General features: G+C 37.3%; 2 protein-coding genes across 5 annotated transcripts in view; one reads left to right on the top strand and one right to left on the bottom strand.

Moving 5' to 3' along the window:
- alg2 (ALG2 alpha-1,3/1,6-mannosyltransferase) overlaps positions 1 to 14520 on the bottom strand; it is a 110349-nt gene that overhangs the window by 6139 nt on the left and 89690 nt on the right. For all 4 annotated transcript variants that reach the window (XM_055013753.1, XM_023284213.3, XM_055013754.1 and 1 more), the window contains one exon: positions 10372 to 10499. In XM_055013753.1, the coding sequence (XP_054869728.1) occupies positions 10372 to 10394 (23 nt within the window). In that variant the 5' untranslated portion in view covers positions 10395 to 10499. The remainder of the gene's footprint in view (positions 1 to 10371; positions 10500 to 14520) is intronic.
- Positions 177 to 5903, top strand: sec61b (SEC61 translocon subunit beta). Its single transcript, XM_023284365.3, has 4 exons — positions 177 to 334; positions 1653 to 1750; positions 3403 to 3507; positions 5412 to 5903. Exons 1-4 carry the CDS (start codon positions 332 to 334, stop codon positions 5497 to 5499), a joined length of 294 nt encoding a protein of 97 aa, XP_023140133.1. The 5' UTR covers positions 177 to 331; the 3' UTR covers positions 5500 to 5903.

The following is a 14520-nucleotide window of genomic DNA, read 5'->3' as shown; positions in this document are numbered from 1 at the left end:
CCTTTGAATTAATGTACATATTTTGACATAAATTAAAGATATTAAAAGAAAGATTTTTTCTAAAAATATATGATACTGTAATGACTAAAAACAAGCGCCTAAAATAAAGTTTTAGACAATTTATTTCTGTGTTGAAAGTGATCGGCCGGTCAGGCTTCTCCTCGGTCACCCTCGCTGGTCTTGCGTTTCGCCGTCGTGTCCTTTTTAGATCCGCGTCAGCTTTGTGGGTTCCCTTCTCAAGTTTTGACCAAATCACACATCGGCTGTCTGCTGGACATCAGCGTGAAGAAGGTCTCAGGGTTTCATCTCGAATCAGGACAAATTTAACAAAATGGTAAGATTCACACAGTTTCATTTCAAAGTGTTACAGCTGCTAATGCTAACCGGCTCCACTGCATTCATTCAGACCTCAGTTAACGTTTTGCTATGTTTAGCCAACATGCTAACTTAGCTCATAAGCTGTGGACGTGGCTGCTTGTCTGCAACTCAAACTGTCTCTAAACACACATTTGAAGCTGCTCCAGCAACTTATTAACTAATTATAAATGTTTATAAGTGCATTAGGTGGATTTTGAAGTCTTAATTGATGTTGAAAACACCACTGTAGCACTCAGGAAAGGCCTGTCCATTAGTCTCTGGCATAAATATACTGTACAGTTAGATCAGAGTTAAATAGTGTTGTCATATCAAAATTTTGACTTTAATACAATACCTGTCGAAATATTCCAATATACTGAAACCATTCTATACCAAAAACCTAAAACAAAAGGAAAACTAACAGAATAGTAGATGACACCTCAAATTTACTGTTGTTTTTTAGCAATTATGACAGAGTGAATCACTGTACCTTATTATGTTCATATTAACTAGAGCTGCATTAACTCTTTATTAAGATCAGCTGTTTATACATTCACGTCTCTCCACCTTTATGTCACACGGCTGCTTATAAAAGAATAAATCCCTGCAGAAATCAGCGTAGCAGAACTTTAGCGCACATTTTAATCTCCCGTTTTCTTCTGCAGGAACTCAGTTAATCATTTACATTTATTTCAGTTCTGCAAATTTGTGAACACCTCACTTTTAGCAGCATGAAGGAATGTGAGTTATCATTGTAAAAGCTCAAGGCTAAATGATCATTGCTCTCAAGTACCTCACCAGACTGATGGAGAGAAAACATTTTGCTTATCGCCAAATTTTACAACCATTTTTTAACCTGTAGCTCTTTGAATCCTTTGAACAACTTGACATGTCTGTCGGCGAGACACATAAGCGGAATAATTCCATATGTCACTTTGTGCGGCTGTGTTAGCATCAGTGTTAAGAGGCCAGAATGAAAAATCATCACTTAAATATTGGTACAAATAAAAATACAGTGTAGAATCATTTTTAATGCCAAGGAATCACAATACTTTTCTTGTGCTGGTATACCATGCCGCACTAATTAGGTGGAGAATTACAACTTGGCCTTCTTCAACCATTTCTGACATTCATACACTGCACAGTTCAGAGTCTAATGTAAGTTTCATTCTTAAATCTCCCTATCTAAATGTTATAGGTTTGTTTTAGCTGTGAGCCATGACAGACAGCAAGAAAGAGGATGTTCCTGCTTTGAATCCTGCTCTTAAGTTTAAAATCTGTTGTTGTTCTTTCAGCCTGGACCAGCAGCAAGTGCAACCAACGTCGGGGCGTCTGGCCGTTCCCCCAGCAAGACAGTGGCCCCCCGAGCAGCTGGTTCCACAGTCAGACAGAGGTACAGACTAATCTTTGACTTGTATAAACTGCACTCATCTAAGCCGACAGATGAAGGGGGTAAACCTACTTCACACAAGAAGATGACACATAAAAAGCCAGGAAGAGTCTCGTGTGATTTGGTCTTCTCAGTCTTTACATCTTGACCAACACTTAAGGGAGATTTTGGACCGCTTCACTATCATGAAAACATCAAATAAAGTGATATCTTTTGTAAGAATGATATTTGTGATGACCCAACAACTTATTGAGACACTTTAAGTTCAATTTTCCATTGTCACCTGTCTGTATGTTGCACACAAAGCAGCCCTGGAAGCCTGTTTTATATCAAACGTAAAAGCTCAGCTCGTGCACACTCCCACGTTTGACCCCCGCCTGCTCATGCTATCATACTGTAAAGACTGACTGATGGTTTTCAGACAGCCCTCCCCTGTCTGTTTTGTTTGCCCTCCATAGATTAGAGCAGATAGATGTTGTGCCGTGGGCTTAATCAGTGTGTAATCAGAAGCTGACGGTTTCCTCCCTCGCTCATTATTACCCATTACTACCAGCCTCTTCATTACCTCATTAACCTCTGTTTAATCTCATCACAGGAGTGACGCAGCCATGAATCAATGTGATCTTTTGTCACTGGTTACTGTTGTTGAAATTTCATTCTGGATATAGATTTTTTTTTCTGTGATAGTTTCTAAGTGGGAGGTTCAGATTTAATGGTTTTAATTTGGTTTGGAGGCTTGAATTTGTAAAAATTTGTTAAACTTTGGAGTCAGCTTCACTATATTGCTTTTGAGTTTTTTTCCATTATCCTGTAAAAAATAAAGGTTTATTGTTATTTAAATTAAGGGCTTTTGATTGTTAATAGATGTACCCTTCTGAATCTCGAGCAGTTTCTGGGCTTTTTATTTGCTCCTGTCCCTTTTTTACTCACTGTGGAGTCGATTTTCACTGCAATATTAAAGTCCTGAACCTTTTTGGAAACAGAACAACCATGTCAAGATGTATAGAGAACTCAGAAATCAGTTTTGTGTGGTATAACATAGCTATAATATCAAAAAGTGTGAAAAAAGAAAAAGGCAAATTTGAATAAATTTAATTACTTATTCAAAAAAAAAATGTAGAATGTAGAACATTTTTTCCAAGAGGCCACAAGTATTGCCAATACTGGTAAAAATGGTGGCTTGACATGCTATAAATATTAACTATTTACATCTTTAAGTAGTTTCCATACACTTCTTGCAGTTCAACCAAATAATCCCTGATTTGAATAATTTTTTTTGTCACATGACTGTTGGTTTCAGCTGAGTCAAATATGGTCTCTCACTAAGAAGTCCAGTTTTGTTTTGGTTTTTTTAACGGAATCTGGTTACTACAAATGGCTTAATTTTGGTGAATTTTTAAATGAGACATGAAGAATAAAGGAATATTGATAGACTATTGCAATTTTAAGCTTATATCTAGTTAATTTTCTCAACTGAGCTCAATGTTACACAAGATCTAGGACCATTAGAAAGTTTTTTTACAATGTCTGGCTCTGATAAATGGTGTGATTTTTGCCATTTCAAAAAAAAAGAATTATATGCCTTTCAAACTCACTGGCAGGTTTTGGGATTCAGATGGTTAAAGGTGTTATTTTTTTTATGTGTTTGTTCCCAGGAAAGCCACCAGCAGCGGCACTCGCAGCGGCGGCAGGACCACCGGATCAGCGGGCACCGGCGGCATGTGGCGCTTCTACACCGAAGACTCACCAGGCCTCAAAGTGTGAGTATAAAAGCAGCTGCTGTAAATCGGCTGCACTCGTACGCTCACAAACAAATTTAGCCTTTGACATTTTCACTCGCATCCAGTCACAGATACAAACTAATCCTCAGGATTTCCGACACTTAATGGTAGGAAATTGAGCAGACGTGACTCGGTGGTAGCCGCCTTTATGAGCCGTGGATCAGCTTCATTTAAGTGTCTATATACGCACATAATTATGTGTGTTAGGGAGGCGCATGTTTAGACGACTCTCAAACTTATATTCCTCCACATCCTCGGCCCTAATATTAGAGGAGGCGTCCTGTCTCCTGGCCAGAGCCGGTCACGGCTGATCAATGGTGGCGCGCTGGTTATTGAGTGCGTCTCTCCAGCAGTCGAAGGAGGGCAGACTGGCCTTACAGTGCTGAGTATCGAGTGCGTGTTTGTTCCTGCGTTAGACGCCGGCCTCAAAGCTTCATTAAAGGATCCACTCTGAAAGGTCAACTCAATTACAGCCTCCTGACAGAGGGAGGAGGGAGGGGGTCGTGGAGGAGACGGTTGGCATGGCGATGCTGCTACTTAGCAATGCGCTCCTCCGCCTCACCTCCCTCCCCCTCACTCAACCTCCCCCCTCCACTCAGAGCCTCCTTCAGAGATGAGAGCGCCTCCTTGTTTCCAAAACTCATCAGTAAAATCAGCCTCTCCAGCGAGACTCTCGCTCTGCTCGGGATTACAGCAAATGATGGGATTCTGTGTGTTAATCTGAGTGTTCCTGCACTCTAAAGAAAATAATGTTTGGGCTCTTTTTGAGTTACGACAACTTCAATTACAATCAGCCAACAAACTGCATTGATTCAATGGAATTATCTTTTCTTAAGCCTGAAATTCTTGAGGAGAAGACTTCAAATCCTGAACTCAAAGTGAAGAAAAATAGGTTATTAAGCCACTTGCATTAAGTTATGTCAACTTCAGTTTAGTTTTAATTCATCAAATGTAGAAATTTGAGTTTCAATTACACAAAAAATTAAGTTGATGCAACATTATTTTGTCAACACAAGTCATTAAAATAATGTGTGAAACTTCAAAGCTTTATTTAAATCAGCAAATTGCTGTTTTTATCTTTCAACCAAGCATTTAATCAAGTTATGAGAGTTACTTTTTAGATTGCAGAAGCTTCAATAAAAAGCAGCTGGACTTTTCTTTTGGGATTTTAAAGATGTTTAACATAAAGTTATGTGAGACGTCTTCAGGAACCCACATTAGACAAATTACAAAAAAAAAAAAACAGACTAAAAATATCAAATATTAAAATAAAATGTATATATTTTTTTTAATTGATGAAAATTTAAAATATAAAAAACAAAAAATTTTTAAAAATCTAGATAAAATAAATTACAACACAAAATACCTCGAGATTTTTTCGCGATATAAATTAAAGAGAAAATTAAGACAAAATGATAAAAACTGGATTTGAAATACATCTAAAAAAAAACAGTTGGAATAAATTAAAGTGGCAAAATATAAAAATAAAATAAAGTAATATGAACAAAAAAATTTATGAAAAGTAGAAGCGTAAAAAATAGATGGAAAAACTAGATGAAATATGTTAAAACACAAAATATATTTAAAAATAAAATAATAAAATAAATAAATAAAATAAAATTAATGTTAAAATAAAAAAACGCAAAACCTAAAATGAAGTTGACCAAATAAAAATTTATCAAAAAAAAACAAAACCTAAACAATAAAATACCATAATTAAAAACTACAAATCGAGTAATTAAATAATTTTTAAAAAGATGTGATTTCACGTCTTCAAGAACCCCCTGAAAACAATTCCAGTTACTTTTTACTGCTGTTTCTCGTTGACTGAAAATCCACACAGATAATCTGGGTGTTAATCAGTGTTTTCTTGTTCTTGACAGCGGTCCAGTTCCGGTTCTGGTGATGAGTCTTCTGTTCATCGCTTCCGTCTTCATGCTCCACATCTGGGGGAAATACACTCGTTCTTAAACCGCCTGCTGACCTCTGACCCTCGGCTTCTTAACTCTTCGGACCCGGACCAAACAGCAGCCCCGTTTCCTTCAAGCCATCACTACGACGACGCACGAATTGGATTTCTGTGTCTGTTTTGACACTTAATCAGCATCAGACTTTTGGTAAACATCTTGTTGCTTCTTGCCGTCACTCTCATGTTTTTTTTTTTTTGTTTGTTTGTTTTTTTACATTCAGTGGGGTGAATCGGACAAAGTAACGCCACCTCGGATCCAGCGCAGGACCTGCCGGTGGAAACTGTTTTTTTCAGGCCCCCCAACAAACATTTCTCCCCGTAGCCTGAGTTTCATTTTTTTTTTGTTAACAGCATTTGTACAAAATGTTATTGTAATATTGTACAATAAAAAAGTGATAATTAATAAGTGTGCCTGTGTGTTTTTGAAATTTAACCTCACTTTGTTTGAGTGAAATAACCCTGTTTTTGTTTATCAAGTCACCTGAAACTGAACAAGGCTTTTGTGTGAAATATTCTCAGTGACAAGTGATGTTTTGTCACCTTCAACCTTCTGCATCCATTACCAGACTATTGACAGCTGTACATTCCTCCAAAAGTCACTTGGAAATGTTTGTTTGAACAAAAATTACAGCTTGGATGGGGCTTTTAGGCAGAACAACAGGAATACTAAAACAGAAACTGAAATGTTAAGTGTGAAGTTTCAGTGTGATTGACAGATCAAATTAATGATTAAACAAGTTTCTAAACTTACAATTTGTTTAATTGAGGTTTTGGTTATAACTCAATTATCCTAGTAGTGTTATTTTCCCCAAAAATGCATTCGTGTTTGATCCCAAATTACTCATATCTATGCCAAATTTGGATTTATAGTGGATTTTTAATTGACAACAGGTTTCTTCCGGCTGGAAATGACATAAATAAGTGACTAAAGACAGATGGACATTGTGTTAGAGATGTTAGTGACTTATGTAAAATATTTTTATGCCATTTTTATCCAAAATTATCCGATCAGCGATAAATGTCGAAGCCTTTATTTTCCACTACATCAAACTGTCGTTCTAGTTGAGGAGTATGAATAATTTTCATTAAAACTGTTGAAAGAAACCCATAGAAATAATTTTAAATAGTAGAAATTCCTCATTACCATCTCTAACACTATGTCTTATCACTTGTTTGTGTCATTTCCAGCCAGAAGAAACTTTTCTGTCAAATAAAAAGTTAACAAGGAAAAGCACTCAGAGAGCACACTACTCCTCCAACGCTGCTCAATTGTATCATTTCCGACAGCTGCAATCTTGAAAAAAAAGTCATGGCAGAAATCACGGCACCATAGAACGTGTCTATTTAATGTAAATGTACCCACTAACAAAATGACCTTGCCCTGAGCACAGGTGTGCGCTATGTATGGACACCGAATCGCGTGACCTAAATACGTAGCGGGCAGCGGGAATTGATGGGACTCAGAAACACACCCACAATTTAATCAGTTGTTCCTTGCATAATTTCCAACAGGTAAGTCCTGATAAGTCCGCAGCGGTCGATTTGTAGTAGGATCACAATCATGGGATCATCAGCAGGCAGCTGACGTAGTGTTCACTTGTCATAGTTACAGTGACGACGTGCTGCTATCTAGCTAGCTTTCTACAGAAAACTTTAACAAATCTGTGGATGCAGACTATAAGCTGCATCACTACCAAAATCTAATCACTTGGTCCTTGTGTCATTTCTGACTTTCCCTGAAAATGTCATCGAAATCCGTTAATCTGTTTTTGAGTAACGTTGCCAACAGACAGACAAACAGACAGACAAACCAATGCCGAGTGTCATATAACTCCGCCGCATTCCTTGGCGGAGTAACAAGGAAAGCACTCAAAGAGCGCAGTACTCCGCCAAGGCTGCTTAGTTGTTGTATCATTTCCGACAGAGAAGTCCTGATAAGTCCGCAACGGTTGATTTGTAGTAGGATCGCAATCGTGATCGTCAGCAGGCAGCTGACGTAGTGCCGCTACCTGCCAATGACACAGAAATCTGTCATTTCTGACCTTCCCTGAAAATTTCATCCAAATCCGTTAGTCCGTTTTTGAGTAATATTGCAAACAAACAGACAAACCAGTGCAGATCGTCACATAACTTCGCCCCCTTTAGTGGAGTAACTAGAAGTCAAAATCTGGCGTGAATGATTGTGTGGATAATTTGGAGCAAAACTCTATAATCTACTTGATTCGCGTCATCATCTATATCTGCATGCTGGTTTTGACACGATATCAAAGCACATACATAGCCTACAGTGTGTTACAGCGTCATGTAGCATCAGTAGAACAGCCCAGACTTGTCCTGATGAAATACAGTGGCTTCTTTAAATTAAACTTTGACTGGATCAAAGTTAACTTCTCAGTTTGCATTCCACTGCAGAGGTTCAGAGAGGCAGCAATCTGCAGCAGCCCGGGGCTTCGTTATCACCACTGATACTGGAGCTTTTTCTCTCTAATTGCAGGCAGAAAAAACACCAGAAGGCAAACAACAGGGAGGACTTCAGAAATCATAATGACCCCAATACTGACAGACACTTATTAACTGTACGAGTGTTTCAATCTGGTGTCAATGAGCATCAAACTCTGAGAAAAACGTCCTTTAAGATGGGTCAACTTTCTATATTTTTTTGTATTTATGCCAAAAACTTGACTTTCTGTTTGTTCTGATGTGACTCAGGCAGCAGATTTACATAATGAGATAATATTATGTATATTTTAAATATCTGAGAGCAACTAAAATTAGCTGAAATCCTAAATTTACATCTCCAGCCTTACTTTCAATTAGAATGGTTTATTAATATTACTTGCAGTGTTATAATTACTTATCTTATTGTGCCTATGTTGTTCATTTTCAACATATTTTTTCATGTTTTCATCTATTTAGTCCAGTTTTCAATGGAGTTTTTATACTTTTTTATGTTTTGTCTTATATTTTTTTATTTTGTAATTTTGTTATTTTATCTAATTTTTATGTTTTTTATCTATTTAATCTAGTGATTTAATCCAGTTTTTACTGTGCTGTTTTTAATGTTTTGTCTTTATCATAAGTTGTTCTTGTTTTTAATATTGTTTTATTATTTTTATCTTATTTTTGTGTTTCATCCGTGTTTTCTAATTTATTAGTTTTTCTTTTTTGTTTTGTTTTTATTATTTCATCTTACCAATTTTAATCTAGTTTTTACTCTTTTTATCTTTATTTAATTGTCTTGCTTTTATTATTTTATCTTATCAAGTTTATCTTATTTTTATGTTTTCTCTGTTCAATCGATGACGTCCATTTTTTAAAAAAAAATCTAGTTCTTACTGTGGTTTTCATGTTTTGTCTGTTTTTTCAGAATCTTTTTCTTGTTTTTAATATTGTTATATTATTAGTCTTATTTTTGTGTTTTGTCCTTGTTTTTTAATTAATTGAATTTATGTTTTTCATTATTTACCTTATCAAACTTTAATCTATTGTAACCTAGTTTTTATTATTTTATTCTATCATTTTTAAAAACATTTTTATCTAGTTGTCTAATTTTATTATTTTATCTGATCAATTTTTAATCCATTTCTGTTTTGTTTTTGTTTTTTGTTTTTTTACAGTTTTTTTTATGTTTGTCTTATCATTTTTTCTTTTGCTCTCTGGATTTTATCTTATTCTTATGTTTTGTCTGTTCAATCTATTTTATCCATAAAAAAAATCTAGTTCTTATTGTGGTGTTTTAGATATTTTGTCTTTTTTTTTTTTTTTAGATTTTTTTCTTATTTGTTTTCTAAGGCATTTTTTTTATGTTTAATCTTTTTAATCAGTTTTTGTTGTTTTCATTATTTTATTTTGTTTTTCTGTTTTTTAAAAAAATATAGTTTGTTTCATTTTTCATCATTTCATTAGTTTTCTTTTTTAAATATTGTGTTTTAGTCTATTTCATCAAGTTTTTAGTACAGTTTTTAATATATATATTTTTTGTTTTACCATTTTTGTCCATTTTTTAAAATCTAGTTTTCATAATTTTTTCTTAATTTACCTTTTTTTTTTTTTTTTTTTTAATCTAATGCATTTAGTTTCTTATTTTTAGTCATGGTATATTTTTGTGTTACAATCTATTTTAATTCATTTTTCAAGACAGTTTTTGATCTGGTATTTTGCTTTTTTAATGTTTTGTGTCATTTACCCCCTTTTTAAGAATATTTATTGTATTTTATTCACATGTTTTGCCATCTTAATCTATTTTATCTATTTTTAAAATTCCATTCCATTGAGTTCTAAACTTGCTTTGTCTCATAATCTGCTGATAAATCATCCGTGAAGCACTTCCACCTGCACTAACCTGTATGAAAGGTGCCGTACAATGACTGATTAACTGATATTTAACTTTTCTTGTATAGATCTCTTCTAAATTTGCTCCACCTGGATTTTAAAAAAGGTGTTTTTCACTGTTCTCCTGAGGGGGGCGCTGCAGACTGAGTGTCACTGGCTCAGCAGACACTAATGTAAAGCTGCTCTCTGTCAAAGAGGGGCGTGAACACATCCTCTGAGTGGTCATTTATTTGTTTTAATCTAATCTTTTTAACACTTTGGTGTATCTGAGCGACTGCAGCACAGTCGCTGTCTGAGCTTCACAAACACACTGTGCCATGTGGAGTCGATTCTGTTGAGATGAATGAATCACAACTGATGGTTTCTGGTTTGACTTGGTGTGTTCAGAGGATTTCTTTTATTTCCTGAGCTGTGAGCAGCTGTCTGGCTGTTTTGCAGCTGCAGAAGCTCCTCTGGTTCAGCCTGCATCACCAGGTTATCTGCGTTGAATATGAAACCACCAGCTGGCGTGGCTTGTGTAACTGTGTGTGTGTGTCTTGTACCTTGTGTTAAACGTAGCATTCATGTCCTGTTCATTAATTCATTCTGTTGCTATGGCTCTGCTTTCCGAGAGAGTGTTCGTGGCAAACCCGGCCTCTGTTGTCACATCAGCCTCCCTGCCGTCGCCGTCCTGCACACACAGAAGAAAGAAAAAAAACAAAACACTGAGACACAAACTCCACGGCCCAATTCACGGTGGCACAACACGGCAGCCAGCCAGAATAATTCAATGTAACGATTAAAAATGAAGGAGCTGTGGTCCCCCAGCGCTCAGCAGGCAAACAGGCCCGGGCAGGACGAGCAGCCGTGACCCTCCTCATCGCTGCAACCTGTAGTTCCAAACTGCTCTTGACACCGTCTGCACAAGTCAGCTCAGTGTTTCAGGCAAAGCTGCTTCAATTTCCTCATTGCTGCAACTGGAGTCTTTCTTTTAAACAGACAAATTGATAATGCTCGGAAATCACTCCAGACTGTTCAGATTTGTGCTCTGGACTTGCTTTTCAAATACAGTTAGGCCCAAAATCTTTTATATCCTCACCAACTTGATCAGTAGGTTTGTTTCATGGCTGGAAATGACATAAACAAGTGACAAAAGACAGTAAAATATTGTGTTAGAGATGATAAATTTGAGCTATTTATATATTTTTGACATTTCACTTGAAGTGTCGTGTCCAAAATCGGTCATACTAGTTGAAACTGTTGCAACTTTTCAAGAAAAGAATGGTAGAGGACAAGAAGAATCCAAGGATCAGCACCAAGAGCATCCTGATGAATGTGAGCAGTTCTGGTAGCAACATGTCCATCAGACACTCCATCAGACCAAGAACAAGGCTGGTCTCCATGGATCAGACCAAGGAGGACTCCACTTCTCCAAGACAGACACACTAAAGCTCAGCTGGACCTGCAGCACTTCTCTACTCACTTACTGCTCAGTTACAAGTCATGTCTGAAGGAAACGGCGTCATGAGAAAAGAGGAAACATGGAGATTGTGGAGGAGAACATCAGGCAGTCTGCAGAAAAACTGCTCCTTGGGCAGCATTGGAGCTTCTAACCAGACCATGATGTGAAACATGGAGCCGACGTGGTGAAGAAATGGTGAAGAGAAAACAATGAGAAGATGTTGGAGCGTCCCAGCCAGAGTCCAGACCTGAATCCATCCAGAATGTGTGGAGGAAGTGAAGAGCAGAGTGATGGAGAGGAAGCCTTCAAAGAGCTGGAGATGGACACTTGGAGGAACTAAATCCTTGTGGAGACATGAAGAAATGCTGTTAGACACTAGAATTACTGTTATCTAGGCTTTGACACTGATTACAGAGGAACAGGATGACGAATTTTGGACAAAAATGCATCAAATTCACCATTACCATCTCTAACACAATGTTGTACTGTCTTTTGTCACTTGCTTATGTCATTTCCAGCCAGAACAAACTTGTTGGTCAAACAAAATTTGACATAAATATGAATATTTTACAAAATTAAAAGTCTTTGGTCTTTTAAAAACCCCAGGAAGATAATTTTATGAATCCAAGTCTCTAAGAAACTGCTCTGAAACACTGCATGTCCTTGTTTGAACAGGAATTCTTGAGTGAACTTTTATTACCTTTGCAGATCAGATTGGTAGCAAGATAACCATTTCCACTGCAACAAAGCTGCTGCAGAGGAAGGTCAGTTAAAAAAAAGCAGTCATGCATCTGTAACGGCAACTTTTACATGCATCTACATGCATGTTAGAGCTACAAGAGAAGCCAGTAAATCTTCCTGAACATGAACAACATGTGAGGCGACGTTTGTCTTGTGGAAAGAAAGAAGCAGGAGGACAGAGAAAGAACAGAACAAGCAGCTTTCTTCTTCTCTTTTCACCAGAAACCCGCATCCTGTGGAGAAACCACACACTTTTACAGGGGAGGGTCCCTCGTACAGACAGAGGTGAGCAGCCACTTGTACACACCGTTGTAAATAGGTCGCGTGTGCTTTCTGTTCTACATGACACGAGCTCCTCTGTGGTTCAGCGTCGAGGTGAAAGAGAAGCTGCCTCCCTCTGTGTGGCAGCAGCTTCCAGGATGTCAGGTGCAGCAGAGGTGATGGGGATTGTTCGACACCCGTCTTTTCCTTTCAGAGATTCTGCAGAATATGTGCCCAGCGTTGCATGCACACGTGTTGAGTTTGTTCATGTAGTTTTTGAGCGGATCACATGGTTGGTAAAGCGTGGAATGGGTGGGCGGACGGGTGGAATCGATCCACGCTCGCTGACCAAGTGAATCCCGAGGAAGAACCCAAAAACTGAAGGCAGGGAGAGGGAACGTGGGGACACCTGTGGCGGGGTCTACAGAGAAGAAGTGCAACTATAGCTTGAGTAAAAGTGACAATAAAACTAGAAAAAAGGACGCAAAAAACAGATGGCAGCAAACTATTACACAACAGTTTGAGCCTTGTGATTAGAGGACCGCACTGTTGGTATTTTTACGTATATTTTCACTAAAATGCCATGTACAAAATTCTCAGTAATCAGCATCAAAATCTTTATTTTCCTCCACGTGAGTCCAACAGTTGTTCTAGTGTCTAATAGTGATAAAAACAAGTGACAAAAGACAGTCAAGCATTGTGTTTGAAATGTTATTTATTGATTTTACCTGTTTTTATGGGGGTTTGTTTGTTCAAAATTAGTCATACTGTTCCTCTGTAATCAGTGTCAAAGCCTAAGAACTGCTCACATTCATCAGGATGCTCTTGGTGCTGATCCTTGGATTCTTCTTGTCCTCTACCATTCTTCCAGTGCAGGGCTCACGTCTGTCTTCCTAGCAGCCCTTTGACATGTTTCACAGTGTGGAACTCCTTGGACTTTTTCATGATGCTTCAAACTGTGGACACTGGACCTTGAAAACTCTTGTATATGACTTTATAGCCTTTAAACGTCTTGTGAGCAGCAACAATGAGACACTGGAGGACCTTACTGAGATCTCTGGTTTCAGTCATGACTTGTAACTGACTAGAGAACTACTGCATCAGCTGTTCTCAGTTTATAGTGTATTAGAAGGCTCTAGAACATGGTAGAAATTACCAGGAACATTCGAAATGATATAGAAAGCTGCATTTTCTTGAAAAGTTGCAACAATTTCAAGGAATATGAGCAATTTTGGTCACGATACTTTAAGTGAAATGTCAAAAAACATAGAAATAACTCAAATTTAACATCTCTAACACAATGTTTTGCAGTGTTTTGTCACTTGTTTATCTCATTTCCAGCCAGAAAACAAACCGATTTATCAAATTAAACTTGAAAGTCGGTGTAGATATGAAAGATTTTGGGCTCAGCTGCATTTAAAGCTGTTAAAAGCTGTTCTGAGTTTGTAGTGTATTAGAACGCTCTAGAACATGTTAGACATTACTAGACCATTTGGAATGGGATAGAAGCGGCATTTTCTCAAACAAATATGACAGCTTCAAGGGTAGAAATAATTCTGGACATGACGTTTTTAGTAAAATATTAAGGCAAAACTCCATAAAAATAGATCATTAACATCTCTATCATAATATATTACTGTGTTTTCTTTCTTGTTTATGTCATTTCCAGCCAGAAGAAAGCTATTGGTCAAATAAAAATGCACTACAAATCAGAATTTGGCGTGGCTATCGGTAATTTTGGGCTTAACTGCATAAAACTGATGATGTGATAGGCACCTTTAAATACTGACACTGAAAAACAGATCCCTTTATGTGCATTTGCTGTGTTTCTGAACTGGGAAAATGACATTATATTATGTTTTGCATTAAAACTGGTCACCCGTAAAAGCTCATTTTAACTAATTGCTAACATAATTGTTTTTCTTAACAACTGGTACCTCTTCTACATTTCATTAGATAGTTTTTATACAGATAATTTGTGCAGATTTGCTGTTTTTATTTGGTTAACTGTGAATTTCACTTCGCTGTCTTCATGCTGCTGTGTCCTGTCATTGCCTCTCAGCTCCTCCACTCTGGAAAACACTTCATAAATAGACCGTTATTATTTATACATGTCCCCGAGTGTGCAGTATTTAAATAAATGTACATGACAGATGTGTTCAGCTGCTGCTCGGCCACTGATTAGCCTGTTGTGTCGCAGCCAATTGGTGCGACACTCTCTGGTTAATGGCCGGCGATCAGTAGCAGC

The sequence above is a fragment of the Amphiprion ocellaris genome, chromosome 9, assembly GCF_022539595.1.
Source record: "Amphiprion ocellaris isolate individual 3 ecotype Okinawa chromosome 9, ASM2253959v1, whole genome shotgun sequence".
NCBI lineage: Eukaryota > Metazoa > Chordata > Actinopteri > Pomacentridae > Amphiprion > Amphiprion ocellaris.
Note: the sequence above shows the minus strand (reverse complement) of the source record. Positions and strands in the feature narration are given on the sequence as shown.

Bases quoted from the DNA above. Each gene is read 5' to 3' on its own strand.
- sec61b (XM_023284365.3), top strand. The intron at 1,751-3,402 runs GTACAGACTAAT...GTTTGTTCCCAG, and splicing joins GGTTCCACAGTCAGACAGAG to GAAAGCCACCAGCAGCGGCA. The intron at 3,508-5,411 runs GTGAGTATAAAA...TGTTCTTGACAG, and splicing joins GACTCACCAGGCCTCAAAGT to CGGTCCAGTTCCGGTTCTGG.